Below are 18,893 nucleotides of genomic sequence, written 5' to 3'. Positions count from 1 at the left end.
TTATAATATTCATGTTCAAGATAATAATTTTTTCCTATCATAAAAATATTATTTTATGTTAATTTGATACTTTTATTTTCTATAGTGATTTAGCATGATTGTGTTTATTGGATTATTAATATTCATCGAATAAATAGAGAATTCAACCGTATTTCCATGTAAATAGTTGTTTGTACATAACAGTACAAAATTCGACAGAATAATTTTCCAAATATTGAATATTAATGAGAAAAGCATGTGAATTTTTAAAAAAAAATTTTTTGAAAATATGAAAATATAGAATTTATTTTTTTTTTTTTTAAGATTATATTAAATAATATAATGATATTCCAATGCATTTTTATGGCCACTTTTGAAAGATTTTTTTTATCATTTGAACAATCATTTTCAATGATATATTTTTTTTAGTCATTTATTATAAATAGTTTTTAAACGTTTCTTTATAGATATTTAGGTCCTTTTCAAAAAGGAAAAGATTATAAAAAACGAATGTAGCCAACTAATGTTAGTTTTTATAAAATTTAATGAAATTTAATTAAAATTTATTTTTTATGAAATTTAAATGAGAAAACATTTATTTAAAAATTTTAATGATTTGAATAATTTTTAAAATAAAAAATTAAATATTTCATATTTTATATTTTCATATTTTAAAAATATTTTTTTAAAAGTTCACATTATATTTTTTTTTCTAACCTTCAAAATTTTTTTGTATCTTAAAATTTTAAAAATTAACAATTCATAGATAGAAAGAGAAGTCAATTGAAAACTAATTTAATGATAGAAATAAGAACTTTTTTATTTGGATCAGAATGAATTCTATATCCACTTTAATAGACCGCTAGACAATACAAGATTAAAAATATTAACTTGTCATTGTAATGAGATCATCACGTCGCTCATCTACATCCCCAAAATTAATAAGTTAAATCTTATCGAGTCAACAGTTTATTTTTTTTATTGAAAATCCAATTTTTCTCAACGTAATCTCTCTTGACATCTGGTATATCACGATCACGATCTGTTCTAAATTTATACGGTAACGAAGATATACAGGTACGACGACCTAGTAATCTATTCTCATGTCTGCAATCCATAATCCACGTTGATGGTAATTCTTGTTAGCGAATCTTTTGAATATGGATGAAAATGATTTTCTCTGATTTTCTTACCTTGTTATTTTCTTATCTTATTAATTTCAATTATTTGCATATTAAAAGGTGTTTATTAAAAGATATTTTTGTTAAACAGATAAATAAATTCCGATTTTATTATTTCAAAAAATAAGACAAATTATTTCATTAGTAATCGCTTTTCGATAATGGATTATCGATGACAATGACTCGACTCTTGAAAATTTATATCAGTTTCTATATTTTGAACTTCCCTCCAAATTGTTTCCGGTGTTCCATTAAAGTTCCATCTCGCTTAGAAGATTGTTAAGAAGATAAGCTACAAGCATATACGAGAAATATAGACCATTGTTCAAAAGTTAAAAAATACTCATATTTTCGAGATGAGATAAAGGATTTTTGTAATAAATATTTATTGATATTGACAATTATTCGAACATAAAGAAAAATTAATAGATAGAAAATACAAAATTTATTTAGAGATAATTAAAAATAAAGATGGTTATTTTGAATTTATTTCCTTTATTCGGCAAACTTTATGATAAATAAATTTGTTGCATGACTTGATTTTATTCTATTTTTTTTTTTTAAATTTTTTCGCATTTAAACTTTTAAACAACTTTTAAATGTAACAAAAAAGAAAAGAAAAGGAATTCGCGGATAAATGCACGTGCAAAGCAGATATCTGCTTGGTCTTGATAAAAGAAGGTATTGTCTAGCTCGCTGAATGACCTAGGCGGTGACCTCTCTACGACTTTCAGTGTCGTAGACATTCTTTATGTCGGCACGATTAAAGATATCTGGAATGAAAGGGTTTCGTTTACTTCGCAGCAGCTTTCCCTTTTCACGCGAGATAGCAAGGGCCAACGAAAGGAAAAAGCCACGAGATCTTAGAAAAGGAAAAAATAGTTGGAAAAAAAAAAAAAATGTCTTCCTCCTCGTCTGCCTTCTCTTTTATGCAGTATAATTTCGGAGAGATCGATAAACAATCTCGGGAGTATAGATTAGAAAAGAGAGAGAGAGAAAAAATTATCATCCATTATCGTTTTTCTGCGCAATTTTTTATCGCACTATCATGCTTCTCTTTGAAAACAGCTTCGTTCCACCACGAATGATCACATGGATGATAAACGAGCGACAGACTTCAGGGGGGTTGCAGTTTCATCTATTCGGGTTCGTTCGAAATTATCTGAAAATGAAATATTTGGCAATGAAATATTTTGTAAAAATATTATAAAAATATTTTAAGAGATATTAATTTTTAATTATTGTAAATATTGTAAACTAATAAAATAAAGATAGTTATGAATTAATAAAATTTTAATTAAGATTTTAATAAATTAAGATATTGTTTTGTATTTTTAATTATATTAATGAATAGAAAAAAGAAAATAATTACATATAACAAGAAATATAAATTTTAAATTGTACATATATGCTAATTTTAAATATGTTATTTTTATTATATTATATTCTTATTAATTTATTAATATTAATTTGTTTTCTTAATAATCTTTTAATATTTATTCAATATCTTTTTTTGTAAAGATTTCTCCTTTCATTTATCTAATTGTAAAATATATAATATTATATAATTTGAAAAAATGAAAATATTTAAATCAATATACTAAATTATATTTTTCTTAAAATTCTATTTAAAAAATTTTATTTAAGTTTATAAAATGGACTATTATTTTAATAATTTTTTGTCCTTTCATATAACAATAGATATATAAATTATCCTATTTTTTTAATAATATTGTGCATAATTATTTGATTCTATAAATGGATTAAAATACTTATTTTTAATCCATTATATTATAATTATTAAAACATATATTTAAACATATATTCTTACTATTACATTAATATCAATATGATATTGCAATTATAATATTCACTTATATTCTCAATCTTATCGTTAAACATTCGACGTAAACATGAATTTACAAAATCGGATAACATTAGCAATTAATTAATTTTTAAAATTTTGACACGATTTTCACAATCGTAATAAAATAAAGTAAGAAAAAAGAAATCAATAATACAATAGAATAATCAAAGCAAATATATATTCTAATATGTCAAAATTATAAAAACTTGCCAATAGTTCTCTAATTTATGATGCATAAAATAATCATTAACATATCAATATTCTTCGAACAATAGTACACGCAATAGCGGTCGAATTGTTTTTCATGGTTCCAAACGAGAAAAATGCAAGGATAAAGGGCCGATGTTTCTCGTGTGAGCGTGGTGTATACGTGTGAAAAAGAAAGGAATCCCGGATTCGAATGTGGTATCAAGATCGATGCGGGCCGACAGAATCAAGGAGACTGGTTTGTTCTCGAACCAGGAGACGTTGGAAAGCTCCGATAACGGATGAACCTGTGGTAGAGCTGGGTGAAAAACCAGCACCAGTAAAGAAACGTCTCGATTCCCGGGAGGGGTATCCCCGATTGCGATAGAAGTCGGATAGAATTCGAAAAAGCTACCATCCCCTTTACAATCGGATCGTCAATCCTTCCATTTGATAATCAATGCGCGGATCAATCAAATTTTTTTCTCCTTACATAACATCATCAATCCTTCCCGTCTGATAAACAACGAGGAGATCATCAATTAGATCCCCCCCCTTTTGGTAATTTCTTTCTTTCTTCCTTTTCTTCTTCTTCTTTTCCTTTTCCCCCAAACGAACGTCGAAAAACAAGAGTGTTTCTCGCGCAACAAAACGAATAAATCCTTCCAATGACGTATTTATATCCTCCCGTTCTTACACGTCTCGCGCATGATCGATCGTGGAGAGAGGGGGAGAGAGAGAGCGAGGCGAAGCGGATGATATCCGCTTTGACGAAATAAAGCGCGTTCTAGTAGTACGATTAGACGAAGTAACAGAGAGCGAAGGTAGCGCAAGAGAGACAGAGAGAGAGACTCGATCCACCAACTAATCGAGAGAGAGAGAGAGAGAGAGGAAGGGGATACATGATGGAAGGAGTTCGGACAGGAGTAGGAGAGGAAGATTCGAAGGCAGAAGCAGGAACACGGCAACCGAATGACTACGGCGCCGTGATGACGAGGAATGAGGGTAGGGGGCGCGAGCCAAGGGGCCAGGGGTTGCAGAGAGGAATGGGATCCAGAGGTTAGAACGGCAGGAGGAACGGAGATGGGAAGGATGTGGGGGCGAGGAAACAGGCGAAGTGGGAGGATTGGCATAGGGATCGGGTGAGGGAGGAGTGGAGGGAAGAAGGAGGGTGGAAGAGAGAGCGAGCGAGGGAATGAGCGAGCGAGAGAGAGAGAGAGAGAGAGAGAGAGAGAGTGTTGGGAAAGCAGGGTGAATCGCGGAAAAGAGGCAAGAGGGTGGTTATTCCAAGCTGCACCCCGTGGCTGTCCCAGTGCATTGCCATGGCAACCGACCCTGAAACACCCTGCGGTCGTCGCGCCATCGGGCTTTGCTTTCCGATGATAGTAATAATGTATCCTCGCTTTCGTTGATGTAGGTCGCAGGATGTGTACCACGCCGCGAAAGGAAGGCCAGTTTTTCCACCTGCATCCTCCTTGACCGGCTATGAATCGGCAATTTTACAGGGCCTTACGACGCTTCTTCGTTTCTTTCCATCCTCGTCCTACTTCCTTCCATCTCCACTTTTTCTCCGCCACTTCTCCAACTTTTTTGTAGTCCTTCAACCATTCCTCTCGCGCTTCGTTTCTCGTATCTCCATTGACACATTTTTCTTTCCTTTTTTTTTTTTTTTTTTTCATAGAATCGAACGAGGTATTTATACAATTCGTATCCTCTTACGCGATGATAATTATTAATTATTAATATATACGGATGTATGGGCCGTTTGTGTTATTTTGGATATTAATCGTCGAGGCGTACGGCATATATAATTGGCAAAACGTTTTAAGTATCGCGATTACGCGTGCGAAACAACGAGTAGTAAGGGAAACGAGGTTGGAGTTAAAACATGATGTGTTTGTCGATGCATCGCAACGAGTGGCGTCGGCGTTTTTAATCGGCACCACTTGTTTCTAACGACCCTCCTTTGTTTAAAGTCCCTACAGCGTGCTCCAGCTTCAACCCCCGCGATATTTCCAACCTCCGTTTTCGTCACCCGTCCCTGCTCCATCCCTCAACCCGTTTCCCGTCACCCATCACCCGTCACCCGTTATCCACTACTCGACGGCCGTGCCTCTCTTTTCACGCCATTCTCCGCCAACCTCTTGGACGATTAAGCGATCGAATCACGGAAAAACATGATTATAACCCTTTTCTCCCTTCTTTTTGACTTTACGAGAGATCGAATCTTAGCTGTAAAGCTAAGACACAAGTACGATAAATATTTTATTTTATTACGGTTTAAGAGCCAAATTTTGTGAACGTAATATAATATCTTGTATAATATATTTAATTTATTGATGACTCGTTCAAGCATCCGAAAAAATATGAACGAGTTTCTCTGATAAGTTTGATAGATTATAAAGATGAATTTTAATTTTTCAAGTCAATTTTTATTATATTTATATTTTATAATTGATGCAACTCGTTATTATCGTATTAAAATAGTATTATATTTATGTTAAAAGATCATTAATTAAGGAGATATTGTAATTTAAAATTCAAAAACTTATCATATGAAAAATAAAAAATACACAAAGTGCTATTCTACTGTTTTATATTTTTCTTTTTTTTTTTTATACAATATTCTCTTCAATTAAAAATTTGAAAGAAATAATTAATTAATTACACCGATTAATGCGATAAAAATTATATAATTCTATTTAAAAAATTAAAACTGGTTTATATATGATCTTTACGCATCAATCCATAAATTCATATTTTTTGAAATTTTCGAACGAGTAAGTTATAATAAATTAGACACTTAAATATAAATTGTTTAATGCTTTATTAAATAGAAGTAAACAAAAATTCAAAGGAGATAGTTAAGCGATATTTATATATAATTTTATGCAAGTTGTGTACTATCTGTAATCATTATATTAACATTAATTATTATGCTATTAATACTAAATACCTCTGACCTATATTTCACCATTATATCACAGCAACCACGCCCGCTACTGTTCCTTCGAATTCCATATTTTTGTTAACGTTCGCAGAATTATGTTTATATTTTATGCTTATTATATATTGACAAAGTTTGATTCTTAAAATTTTTTTACAAATTCGTTAATATTTTTCCACACGGTTACACGATCACTTCGAAATCTCCTTTCTTTCTCTTTGATCGTCAAAGTTCGAGTCGTTAAGATAGTCGACTAGCTAGCTGAAACGTAATTTCAACGCTAACGAGTCGGCGATGCGCCGCTTGATTGCTCCAATGTACGAACTTCTCCGATAATTAACGAAGACGAGCCGACGACAGATCCCGTATCGACAGAAGGTAACAGTTGTTAAATTATTAGTTCGACGATTGGTAAACGAGGTCGTTGCAAAATCTCTCGGAATGTTTGACCGTGTTATCCGTGAAACGAGAAAGAGAAGGGATCGTTACCTATTTTCGTTCAACGAGCCCATTAAGCGTCGCAAGATTAAGCCCGTCGTGTCTAATTAGGTTTAGGCAGTGTGACAGGTGTAAAATATTGCTGACCGTGGCGTCGCATGGATCGGTGGGTACCGCGATTTCTGGGATTTCGTAGAGAACCGGATTTAATCTAGGCTGTACCCGTGTATACGTTTCATGCGCGTTTACTTTGCCTGTATATAGGTAATTTACCTATATACAATCTACGTATACTCGTTATATGTATAGCATGTGTAAATACGTGTATGTATATTTATCGTCCGGAATGGCATCACGTTATCGGGCTACCGTTTTCTCGAGCGACTAACCTAGAAAATACCCGGTGCTTTGTCCCCGGGAACTCGACCGGGGTCGAGACTTGGTTGGGTTGCGCGGAAAGGGGGGATAGAAATTGGTAAACGAGAAATTCCTTGAGAAAATTCCTCGCCATTTCGAATTCTAGTTAAAATTCCGCTCGCGTCGTCTCGCCGATTCTCTGATAAAACTTTTCCTCCTGACGAACCTTGTGAGAGGTGCGGGGGAATTCGCAATTTCTCAGGACACGAGGCGTCGATAGAGTTTGTTAGGGTTGGTAAGTAGCGCGCGTTCGACACGTCACGTTGATCAATCCAATTCGCTATCGATGTTCGGTAACTCATCGGACCAACGTCAACCGCGTCACAGTTTTTGCTTCCCTGGCAATTTAACGAATCACGAGTTGTCCAATCCCACGAAACGAGCCGTTTTTCATCCCACCTTTCGAGAATATCGATATCCCCCAATGATGGGAATGCATCTATAACCGGAAACCGCATCGAGTTTAACTGGGGGACTTTTTCGAGTTTGCGAATCGAGATGTTTTTATTTGGTAATTTGACACTTATCACGATCAACTAGAAGTATCGGATCGAAGTAAGATGACGATGATAAACGAAAATAAATGTATGTGTGGCGAGAAAGGAAAGACAGTTTTATTTTTAATTCTTCAAGTACTGAGCATTTTGGGAATAAATTTTTCATTGAAATAGTATTTAAATAAAAAAATACTGTTTCCAATATACAAGATATCAATATACTTCATATTTTTTAAAGATCGAATCTAGAGATCAAAATAAACATAAGAGTTGATATATAAAAATCTCAATTGAATTTATTAAGTTATTTATTTTATTAGAAATTATAAGAGTTTACATTAGATAAAACTAAAGAATCCATGATAATTTAATTGATCTAATAGATAAAGCGTCTCTATTCTCGTCTAGCTTGTATCGAAACGTAAACTTCAATCGTTTATAATTTATTAAATAAGCTTTAATTTTTATATATCAATTTTAACATTAATTTTATTTGAATATGTTTTATATTAATATTTTATATTAATGAATATTTTGAATATGTTTTATATTAATATTTATCAACTTATACAAATTCATAAAATAAATAAATATATTATAAAAATGTAAAGAAATGTTTTAAATAATTTTAAAGTATTTTTCTATCTTTAACATTTTATATATTTAAATATTTTATAATATAAAATCACAATATTACATGATAATCTATAAAATTCAATCTATATAAATTAAACATAAGATTCTTAATTTTTCTATTTTTGTATAAATAAATTGTTCGTGATATAAATTTGAAAAACTATTTCAAATTTTGCAATGGAATTAGTAAAAATACAAAATGATAATAAATAAATGAAAATGCAATTTTTTAATTTTTTCTTTCAAATTAATCTTCAAATTTAATACGACTTTTACACAATTGTTATTTAATGTTGTTTAAAAAAGTTTAAAAGTCATTTTTAAATCATTTTTAAATCATTTAATTTTTAAAATGATTTTTAAACTTTTTTAAATTGTGTTAAATTGCATTTTGTTGAATATCAAGATTGAATTGAAATCGTTTATCTTTTAATTTTAACTTTAATTATAGAATCAAAAAAAAAAAAAAAAAAAAAAAAAGAAAGAAAATGGTAAAATCAAAAGAGTCAAGAAGATGGTTAAAATGAATATTTTTTTTTTTTTATTTTAAAAACAAAGTTATTGATATCTATGCAGATATATTATTATGTTACAACATTCATTTTAATTAAGAAATAAATTTTTGTTTCTGTTTACATTCCGTACATTTACATTTCCTTCTTGATTTAGCACTAACAAATATTTACACAATTAAAATAGAAATTGATAAACGATTTCAATCCGAACTTTAGTGAAGTGTATCAAGACTATTAAACGCAATTTGAGCAAAATGATTTTTAAATTTTTTTAAACCATCAAATGACTGATAAAAATATTTTTAAAAATTCTTATTTTATTAATCTTATTACGTCATTGCTCTAAATATCACGTTTAATTAGTTTGTCATAATAAATTCATATTTTTGTAATTTTAAATTCTAAATTGTAATTCTACATTTTTTGTGAAAATCAATACTTTATGTCCATTATACAAAAGCATGAATTAAGAAATAAAAAGAATCAAAAATGAACTTGATTAAATTAACTTAACTTATTATTGTATTCATATTCAAAAATATGAGTACGAACATTTTAAATTCCTCTGATATTGATATAAAATTAAAATATATATTGAAATTATTTATACGTTTATGATAATTTACGTTTATGTTTGAATATCTTTGAATTTTATTGTGAATTTTTTTACTCTCATTCAATTCTTATCAATTTTTTATTGTCACAAATATTATAATCAATTTTAATAATATTTATCTTCAATTCATCATTCTTTGAGATTGTATTTTCCTAAAATTTAAATGTTTTGCTTTGAAATGTATATTTTAAAACAGATTTTAAAATAGATTTTAAAACCATTTTTTGCTACTTTATTGTATAATTTAAATTAATATTTATAAAAATACTCTTATGATCAGATTGAAATATATGATCGTATATACAATTACTCGAAAGAATTCGAATACTATCTCGAAGAGAAATTCACTAAACTCGAAAATTGAATAAAAATTCGTGTGTATATATATATATATATATATATATATATATATATATATAAAACTTTACTTATACTCAAATAAAAAAATATGAAGCAATTTTTTTGACTGATTTTAAAAAAATGAAATTAACGCTTAATTTTTCGCTTTTTTAAATATAATATAATTATGATACAAATAGAACAAAATTTTAAATTACAAAATATTATCTTATTGTGAAAAAAAATTCTTAAATGTAAAAAAAATCATATTAAAAATTCAAAATGCTAAAATTTTGAGGATTGATTTCATTTTTTCAAAGAGATTAGCAATGTCTTTGAAATTATAAATTAATTTATAAATAAATTCACTGTTTTATGCAACTATTAGATAAGATAGCGAAACGATAAGATATGTAATAAATCTTTCTATATTTAATGCATATTTTATATTAATTTTATTAATTTTATATCAGTACTTTAAACATTTAAATAAAAAAAAAATTGCATACAATTTATCAAATGCTAATATATTCTAACTATATTATATACTATATATATTAATTAAACAATCTATAATCAAATTCATCTGAATTTTTATTGTAATTTTGACATTGTAATAGATGATTAAAAAAATATATAGATAATCATAAATTGCATATATAAAGAGAAATGCCAAGTTCAATTCCACATTTTTTACAAACATTAAAATTTATTGCTTGTAGAAAATTTATTTCATTTAAAATTTTATTTCCTAATATCTATAAAAAGTTTCCTATGACTTTTAAACGTCGATATATTAATAACAAAAAGAAAAAAAATGACATAGATCTCTTCTAATACATAGATATACTTACCTATTTTTCAATATCATAACTCACTTTGATTTCTGACCGAAAGATCATCACATTTGAACCGTAAGATCAACAAAAAAAAAACAGGTGAGGATAAAAACGAAGAAAGAGAAAGAGAGAGAAAGAAAGAAAAAAAATAATCCATTAGTTAAACAAGAGAGTGAACAAGGGATGATGGTAAATGAGTGACATCAAGATTAAATCGATGAAAGGAACGCGAAGCGATGTAAAATACAAGAAAGAATGATGGACAAAACAAGACGAGACGAAGCACGCGTGTAAGCCAGAGACGAGAATAGAACGATCGACGAGGTAATGAACCAAAGTTGCGGATTATCGGATTAGCCGGTATATATCCGGGGCGTAGAACGGGCAAGATAATGGGCAAGGTACTGGGAGCAAGGTGAATTGTTATTGCACCCGTGTATCATGGGGCGCATGATGTATCGCATGTTTCAAGGGTGTCAAACTCATTTCAATCACGGATCATTTGTCTAACAAATAGAATTCACGTGGATTGCACAATATTATATATTATTAATTGTTCAAATTTTTAAATTTCATGGGTTTTTTAAATATTTACTTAACATTAGCACAATATATATTTATATTATCCCAATTTCACAATTTTTTTTTTTTATTTAATTCTGCAGATAAATTTAAATCAGTGTTTGTTTAAATCTCTGCCATTTATTCGACTCGTAGAATATTAAGAGAGGTATTGTTAATTATTGATTAAAAAATTAGAAAAGCATAGCAAATTAACTTTTGTATTTTTTGCAAATGTTAATAATGTGTTCTTTATAAATAGTGTTGTTGCAATAATTTTATACGCATTTTTTGCAGAAAAAAATACAAATTTTACTTTTTGAATCACTTCTTTCTCAATATTTAAAATATCTGCAATATTTTTTTTTTCAATGAAATAAAAAAATCTTAAAATTATTGTAACATTCGAGCAAATAAGTTAATATCAGCAATGAATGTCTATTCATTTAAAGGATTTTTATTCCTGTCCCACATTATTATAAATAACATATATATTTATTAAACATATATTACAAAAGTTAGAATACCATATAAAATCAGTACTCATTCCAATAAATAATTTATATATTCACTATTCTTTTAATGCTGTTGTAAAAATAAATTCACTATAAAAAATGATAGGAATTAATAGACTATCGACGACGAATATTTTATTAGTATTGTAACTTTTATTCTCAAATTATAAATATAAATAGTAAAAAAAATAAAAAATTAAATTGCTTTGTTCAATTATTTAGAAATATACGAAAAAATATAAATTCTTGTGAACGAACGAAAATAAGTATATATCGTGAGCCGCCAGTTCGACATCCCTTGTGTATTCGAAAAATTTCGCAAAATTAACAAGGGACACGAGAAAACTTGTTGGAGAACGAAAATCTATTTGCAATGCCATTAGTTGGGGCGCGAGGTCGATGCTCCGGAGTTTGGCGACAGAAAAACGAGACGAACCAGAGGACATATTCAAAGGAGGGCGCTCGCGGCAGAGGAAACGCCCGTGAAAGTGTTTTCCGCTTTGTCGCGGAGAAACTGCGGGGATGGCAATGCAGCAGCTCGTATTCAAGCTTAAATAAGCCGATAGAACTGATATTCCTCCGACGATCCGGCACGCTGAGTCAGCAACACTGGACACGTATAGTACATATACGTGAACGATATAGTTTCATCAGAGTAGCCGTTGGATGCGATGGATCGTGAACACAAACGACAAACTTTTCTATAACCTTTTTTTCTCATGCTCCCTATGGAGGGTATAATGGAACGAAAAAAATCAAAATTGTATGATTATTTTTAATAACGAAAAAATGTTTGCCTTTAATATTTTAGATTTTATATGGAAAAGATAATTTTTGTAAAATTAATTTTATTTATTAAATTTTATTTTATTTTTTTTAATTATTAATTTTATTATATTATCAATTGTAATATATAAAGAGAAAATTAAGAATAAGATAATTGAAATGGAATTTATTTCAGATTTAATCCGAATTCCTTTATCTAAAATTATTTGTTAAAAATAAAAATTATATACTGTAGATTACTAGAAATCAATGAAAATAATTTCTAAATAATCTGCAGCATCAAAAAATTAATAAAAAAGAATTTTGCTCTTATTTCTTATTTTTCTTTCATTCGCCATAATTTTTTTTTTTTTTCTATATATATATATTCATATCGTGTAAAGAACTTTATCACAATTATTCTCAAAATAACTTATCACTTCGAAAATTTCATATTTCAAGATTGAATCTTAAAGTTGTCTGATTGCATATATCGTATCGTACGGATCTCGAAAATTTTACATGGTGACTAGATGATAAAATATAGTTTTGCAAAGAAAATCGCGGTGATTCCTGTACGAGAAAATCGATCCTTCAACGAACCTGAGGAAGAAGTTTAAAGAGAAGGAAGTGCTTTGCCCCGGAAGAAGGGTCGCCCGAAGCTTTTCCTTTGTCGCGAGTTCTCAGAAGAAACTTGCTACCTTTTGCCAACCTTTCTTCTCCCCCTCTTTTTCCCTCTCTGAGATAGCTTTCGCATGCTCGTCTTGTTTGCTTCCTTTCTTAGTTCGATTTTCATGTTCGGCTGTCAACGTTCGTTGGATCGTGAAATTTCAGCATTACATTATCGTATCCCTTAAGGGCGAATTCAGATTTTGCACTTTGAACGTGGATGCAAATGATTCATCCACAGTATGTAAAGATTGTTTTTATCTGCATTTCATCTGTACAAATTTGATTTAATTTTAATAATTTTGCAATGTACATTTGTCTTCAGAAAATTTTCTCGAATTTTTTGTAAATTATAAAAAAACATGCGTGAAATTCATTCATTACTGAAAAAGTTTTAACAAATAGATATATTTTATCAGAATTTTTAATTTCCATTTAGTATAAATTCACTTTTGTATAATTTCTCTTTGCAAAATAGCAAATTTCAAATTTCATTGATTTGCATATTTTGAATTTTGAATTTTGAATTGTGATAATAGATATATAATACTAAGAACAATAGTAATTTTTAATAGTAGAAAAATTTATATATAAAAAGAAACTTATTTATAAGGATCATTAAATAAATGGATTTATATAAAGATTTATATATTGCATTACAAGTCAAACTTGATAAAATTAAAAAAGATTTTAAACATATTATTGGAAATAATACATAAATGTTACAATTATATCTATATCTAAAAACTTAGATTTTTATTAAAAAAAATAATCAAAATAAAATCAAAATAAAATATTAAATTATTAATATTTAAAGTTTTAATTCAAATGTATGAATTCTATTTTGAAATTTTTTTTTGAAAGACATTAATTTCAGATATATTTTTTTTCAAAATGTTATAATTTAGGAAAATAAGATTAAAAGAAATCAAAAAAAAAAATTGATCTTTATAATTAAAAATATCTTATTGTATATTCAAAGGAATCAATGAATAAAGTATGAATAAAGAGCCAAGCTTTGTTTTGATGAATTAAATGGATGATTCATCCTTAAAAGCGATGTCAAGTCTGCTCTGTACTCTGTACTTTAATTAATTGTGTTAAATGTGAAAATATTTTTTCATGGAAAAATGAACATATCGAACAATACGATAAATTACATAATATGCAAATACAAAATAAATTTCCATTTATATTTGAAAAATTCTATTAATATTTTAATGGAATATTATAAAATTGCATTAATATTTTTAAATACTTTATTTTATATTAAAAATATTTATAATATTAATATATTTTAAAATTATATATTATAAAAAATTTTTTATTTTCTCATTTATTATACGATTCATCCATCAAATTTATTATTCTTTTATAAATATTAGAAATATTAAATATTAAGTTGTAATAAAATTATATAATAAAATTTTATTATGTAATTTTATTACATCATCAACTTTGTGTTGTGATATCAATTGAAAAATATTGCATTACATCATGAATTTACAATAATTAAGAATAAATGATAAAAGCAAAAATAATATATAATCAACAATTTATTATTATTTAGAGCTCACAAAAAATAAGAAAGTCTGAAAAGAACTTTATTTCGTCAAAAGTAAAAATCAGTTTTTCTTCTGGAAACTAGTGAAACAAATTTAGTGAATTAATATAAACCCATATTCCAACTTTCTTTCGTATTCAATGATAAATACACGAATATTAAATAATCAAAAAAAATTCGTCGCCCTTTTTATGATAAAAATTAATAATAAAATAAAGAATTATTTATAAGATATCTGTAACAGTTGTAAATAAGTGTTAAAATTTATATCAAAACTGAATTGCGGTGAATTGCACTTTCATTTTTGTGTATATCTACTATGTTTAATTATTATAATGAATTCACGAAGTATTTTCAAAAAAATTTGTAATAAAATAATAATATTTATGAATAAAAATTTCTTGTGAAATTAATTCTTATTCCATGTGAGTTTCTTTTAGAATTAATGAAAAGTTTTAGACCAAATGCTACAATTTCAGTAAAATTGGAAAATTCAGTAAAAAGTAATTTGGGAATGTATTGTGTAAATATTAAATGTACGTACTACATGTATCAACATGAAGTAAATACAATACGAATTTAATTTTTAAACATTTTTTTAATCAAGGAGAAAAATAACAATGAAAAAAATAAAATCTTAATTGAACATGCATTCAAAATCAACATGCATAAAAAATTCTTCGTATGCATGAAATGTTATAATAATTTTAATTATAATAATTCTAAAAAAAAATAATGATTATTTCTTTATGAATTTATAATAATGAATATTATTTCTAGAACTTCTATCAAATATTTTTGTCCAATTATTATTTTGTTAGTATTTTCTTCTTCATGGTATAAAAATTTAAATTATTATTATTTTTTTATATTTACTTTATATTACGTAATTTAATATTTCCATGTGTTTTCTATTCAAACCACATTCATTTTATATTTCAAAAACTACAATATTTTTAATGAATTTTATGTTATGCGTTGGGCGAATATTTTTTGTAATATATAAGGGTAATATATAATTGTGTAAATTTTATTAAATATGGACAATCTCAAAAACTAAAAATAGAAAATATTTGAAAAGAATTTTTTCGAATAGAATATTTTCCGAAATTTAACTTTTATAAAATTAGTATTAATTTCTTGCTTGTTAAAAATAATAATAATAATTATTTTAGTGAATAAAAATTTGTTTTCTATATTTTTTACGTTCTTTTCTACCATAAAAAAATAATGAAACTTTTCTAATTATCTAATAAAATAGAATAACCCATTTAAATTAAACCATCCAAATATTTCCAAAATTATTAATGATAAAAATTATTTTAGATAAAATTTTAGATATAATTAAATTTTCCTTAATTGATATATAAATCAATTATATAAAATCTTTATATAAAATTATTAAACCATTTATATTACATTATGTAGCAAAAAATCATTAGTTTTTTTTTTTATCAAATTTATTATATGAAAAATAAGAAAAACATGCGAAATAATATACGTGTTTATTTATTTTCTTTGTGTTTCATGTAATAAGTTTTATAAAATTTAAATTAAAATTAAAATTTAAATACAATTATAAAATATAATTATTGTATTAAAAAATATATAATTCCATTTAAAAAAAAAACAAAATAATTAACTTTTAATTTCATTTAAAGAAATAAAATTGACCTTTCCAAAAAATTGATTTATATCACATATTATATATACCCGAAATTATTCAACTCTTGTCTCAAACATTCTTTAATGTCATCACGTTCAAACCATTATACGAACATATTTTCTGTATGTCGCAGGTGCTTCTGTTCCCGGAAGAAGGTTGGGCAAGGAGCGCGAGCAGTTCCTACTGGACTTTGACGCCGTTCTGGTGGAGTCGAAGTCGATGCAAGGTGGTCGAAGTTGCTGGAACCAGGAGGTGAGTTTCGAATCGCGCCAAAGCGCCTCGAGGTGTCGAAGCATCGTCACGTTGACGACGATAATACCATTGTTGCGATGTTAACTGGCTCGTTCAAAGAGGGCGCGAGCGATACACGCCTATACCGTTACGACGTTTTGCCATAACCGTATTCATGCCGAGAACGGAAATTCGTGCTTTTAGGCTACGTGGTCGGAATGTCTATGCTCTGCTTGCCGCGTTTACTAGCCGAAAATTACAAGGACGATGCATCCGAAATTTCACTATCCACTTATTCTCCCCCTTCCGAACTATAGGTTCGAGTTCGTGGCCACATTTTCGATGTGTTTCAACTTATCGTCATATATTTCGCGTACTATTACGATGTTTCGATAATAGTTCAACTTTTCCATTATTCTCGGAATTACGTTAATGTTGTTTAGCATAATAACTTCTAATTTTGTTTAATATTGCTTTAACTCGCGTTTCGTTGCCAGGACAAGATTTTAATCGGAATTTGAAATTTGAAGAAATATCGTAATATCAGAATGAATGCATATTATTAATATTATATCTTTAAGTGTAATTTAATTAATTCACTCATAAGAAGAGTGAAGAATGAAAAGTGAAAAGTAAGAAATTTTTTTGTCGATTTTACGAATCAACGAAGCGTGAAAAAGCTATCAATAATTCTCAGAAAATCTATCTTCTTGGATGATTGATACCTTCCGGTTTTTTGAGGTATAACTATCAATATACATTGATGTCTATTTTGATATATCGTTAAAATATCATTAACGGATAGAAATATTTAGAGTTCGAATTTTTTCATATTCAATATTAAGGCTATTAAGGCATATTATAAAAAATATTATTTTTTTATTATATATATTATATTGTAATTTCAGCCATTTCTTATCAGTATTTTAATGATATCTTATGTATTTATCGAAAACTTGGTAGATATCGTTAATCCACAATTTTGAATAAAAAAAAAAAGGGAAATTAATTTCATTCATTATCAGTATATTAATGATATTGATAGTTAAAAATCTATCTATGACTATTATCTCAGTTTTATAATATTTTATACAATCAATTAAACAAATCTCTGTTCAAATTTCAAGGAAATTTATTTAAATCAAAAATCTTAATTTTAATGAAAATCTATATATATATGTAAAGTATAATGGTTAATATATGATAGAATAATTTCTTTATTAACGAAAAATTTCTTTGAAAGTGTGAAATCAACACTTAAAAACACTTTTTCATTTCTCAAATACAATTTTGAATTTGAAAATTTTATTTACAACAATGCGATAGAACGTTAAAATATTAAATATTTTGTTCTATCTCATTACAGAATTATATTTAAAATAAATGAAAAAATATTGTGCTAAAAAAATTATAATATATATATATATATATCCATATACATATAATATATATATAATCCGTTCCTACATATTTAGAAAGTTCCATTAAAAGTAATGAAAATTTTACATTTTTTTCATTTTCTAAAAAAATTTAAAAAAACTTTATACTTGTAAAAATCAACTTTAAGATGAAACGAATAAAATGAAATATTTATTCCTAAATTATAATTTTCAAATAATAAAGATATTAGAATAATTCAAATTTTAATCAATTACATATTAATTCTTCATATTTCAAAAATATAAATATCTATTATTTTATCATTATTTTGCTTCTCAAAAAAATAACGCGATTTTTATTTAAAACATCTTTAAATTAAATGCACATTAGACAAGTTCAAGATGACAGTTATAAGAATTTCATTTCCTCTAGTAAAGAAAATATTCGACTTACAAATACATGCTAAATTTGATCCTATCGTAACTGTAGAACATTCGAACGATATTCAAAGGAAGATTGACTCGAGTTTCATAAAATTCGCGGTTGAATTCGCATTTTGGAAGCAAAATTGAAGATGTTAGGATTGGATATTGGCGGCGAGGGAGACGAGTTTCCCGAAATATTCCGCCTAGTGATTTTGACGGTCGTTCGACGGGCATCGAGACCGTGTTAAGTCAAGGCAAACAAACCGGCGGGGATGGATCCTCGATTCAAACCGTTTCCAACTTTCGTACAGGGGAGCAAATACGTTACTGTTTGCGAGTTCGGACCACGTTCGCACGCGACAACGGTCAAAGCTCGCGATCTCTCATGCTCTGAAATCTTACTCATGATTCGCGCGTAGAATGATTATGGATGATTATAGAGCATTTTGAAGATTGAATTACTAATTTAATATTAATAAAGATAATATCCTGATCGGGTGAGAAAATAAAAAAATGCAAATATTTAAGAAAATTAAAATATCTAGGAATTAAAATGCAATTTATTAGTATTAGAGCATTCTCAGAAATGTATGCTTATTTTTTGACGTAATCTTTGTAAATTTTTCTCAATGTGTGACATATTTCTTCATTTTCATTACT

At 27.5% G+C, this 18,893-nt stretch overlaps 1 protein-coding gene across 3 annotated transcripts in view; it reads left to right on the top strand.

Moving 5' to 3' along the window:
• LOC100578349 overlaps positions 1-18,893 on the top strand; it is a 45,920-nt gene that overhangs the window by 12,492 nt on the left and 14,535 nt on the right. For all 3 annotated transcript variants that reach the window (XM_016917523.2, XM_026439510.1, XM_026439511.1), the window contains one exon: positions 16,331-16,449. In XM_016917523.2, coding sequence (XP_016773012.1) covers positions 16,331-16,449 — 119 coding nt within the window. The remainder of the gene's footprint in view (positions 1-16,330; positions 16,450-18,893) is intronic.

This window comes from Apis mellifera, linkage group LG3, assembly GCF_003254395.2.
Source record: "Apis mellifera strain DH4 linkage group LG3, Amel_HAv3.1, whole genome shotgun sequence".
Taxonomy (NCBI): Eukaryota; Metazoa; Arthropoda; class Insecta; order Hymenoptera; family Apidae; genus Apis; species Apis mellifera.
This window is presented reverse-complemented; position numbering and strand designations above follow the sequence as displayed.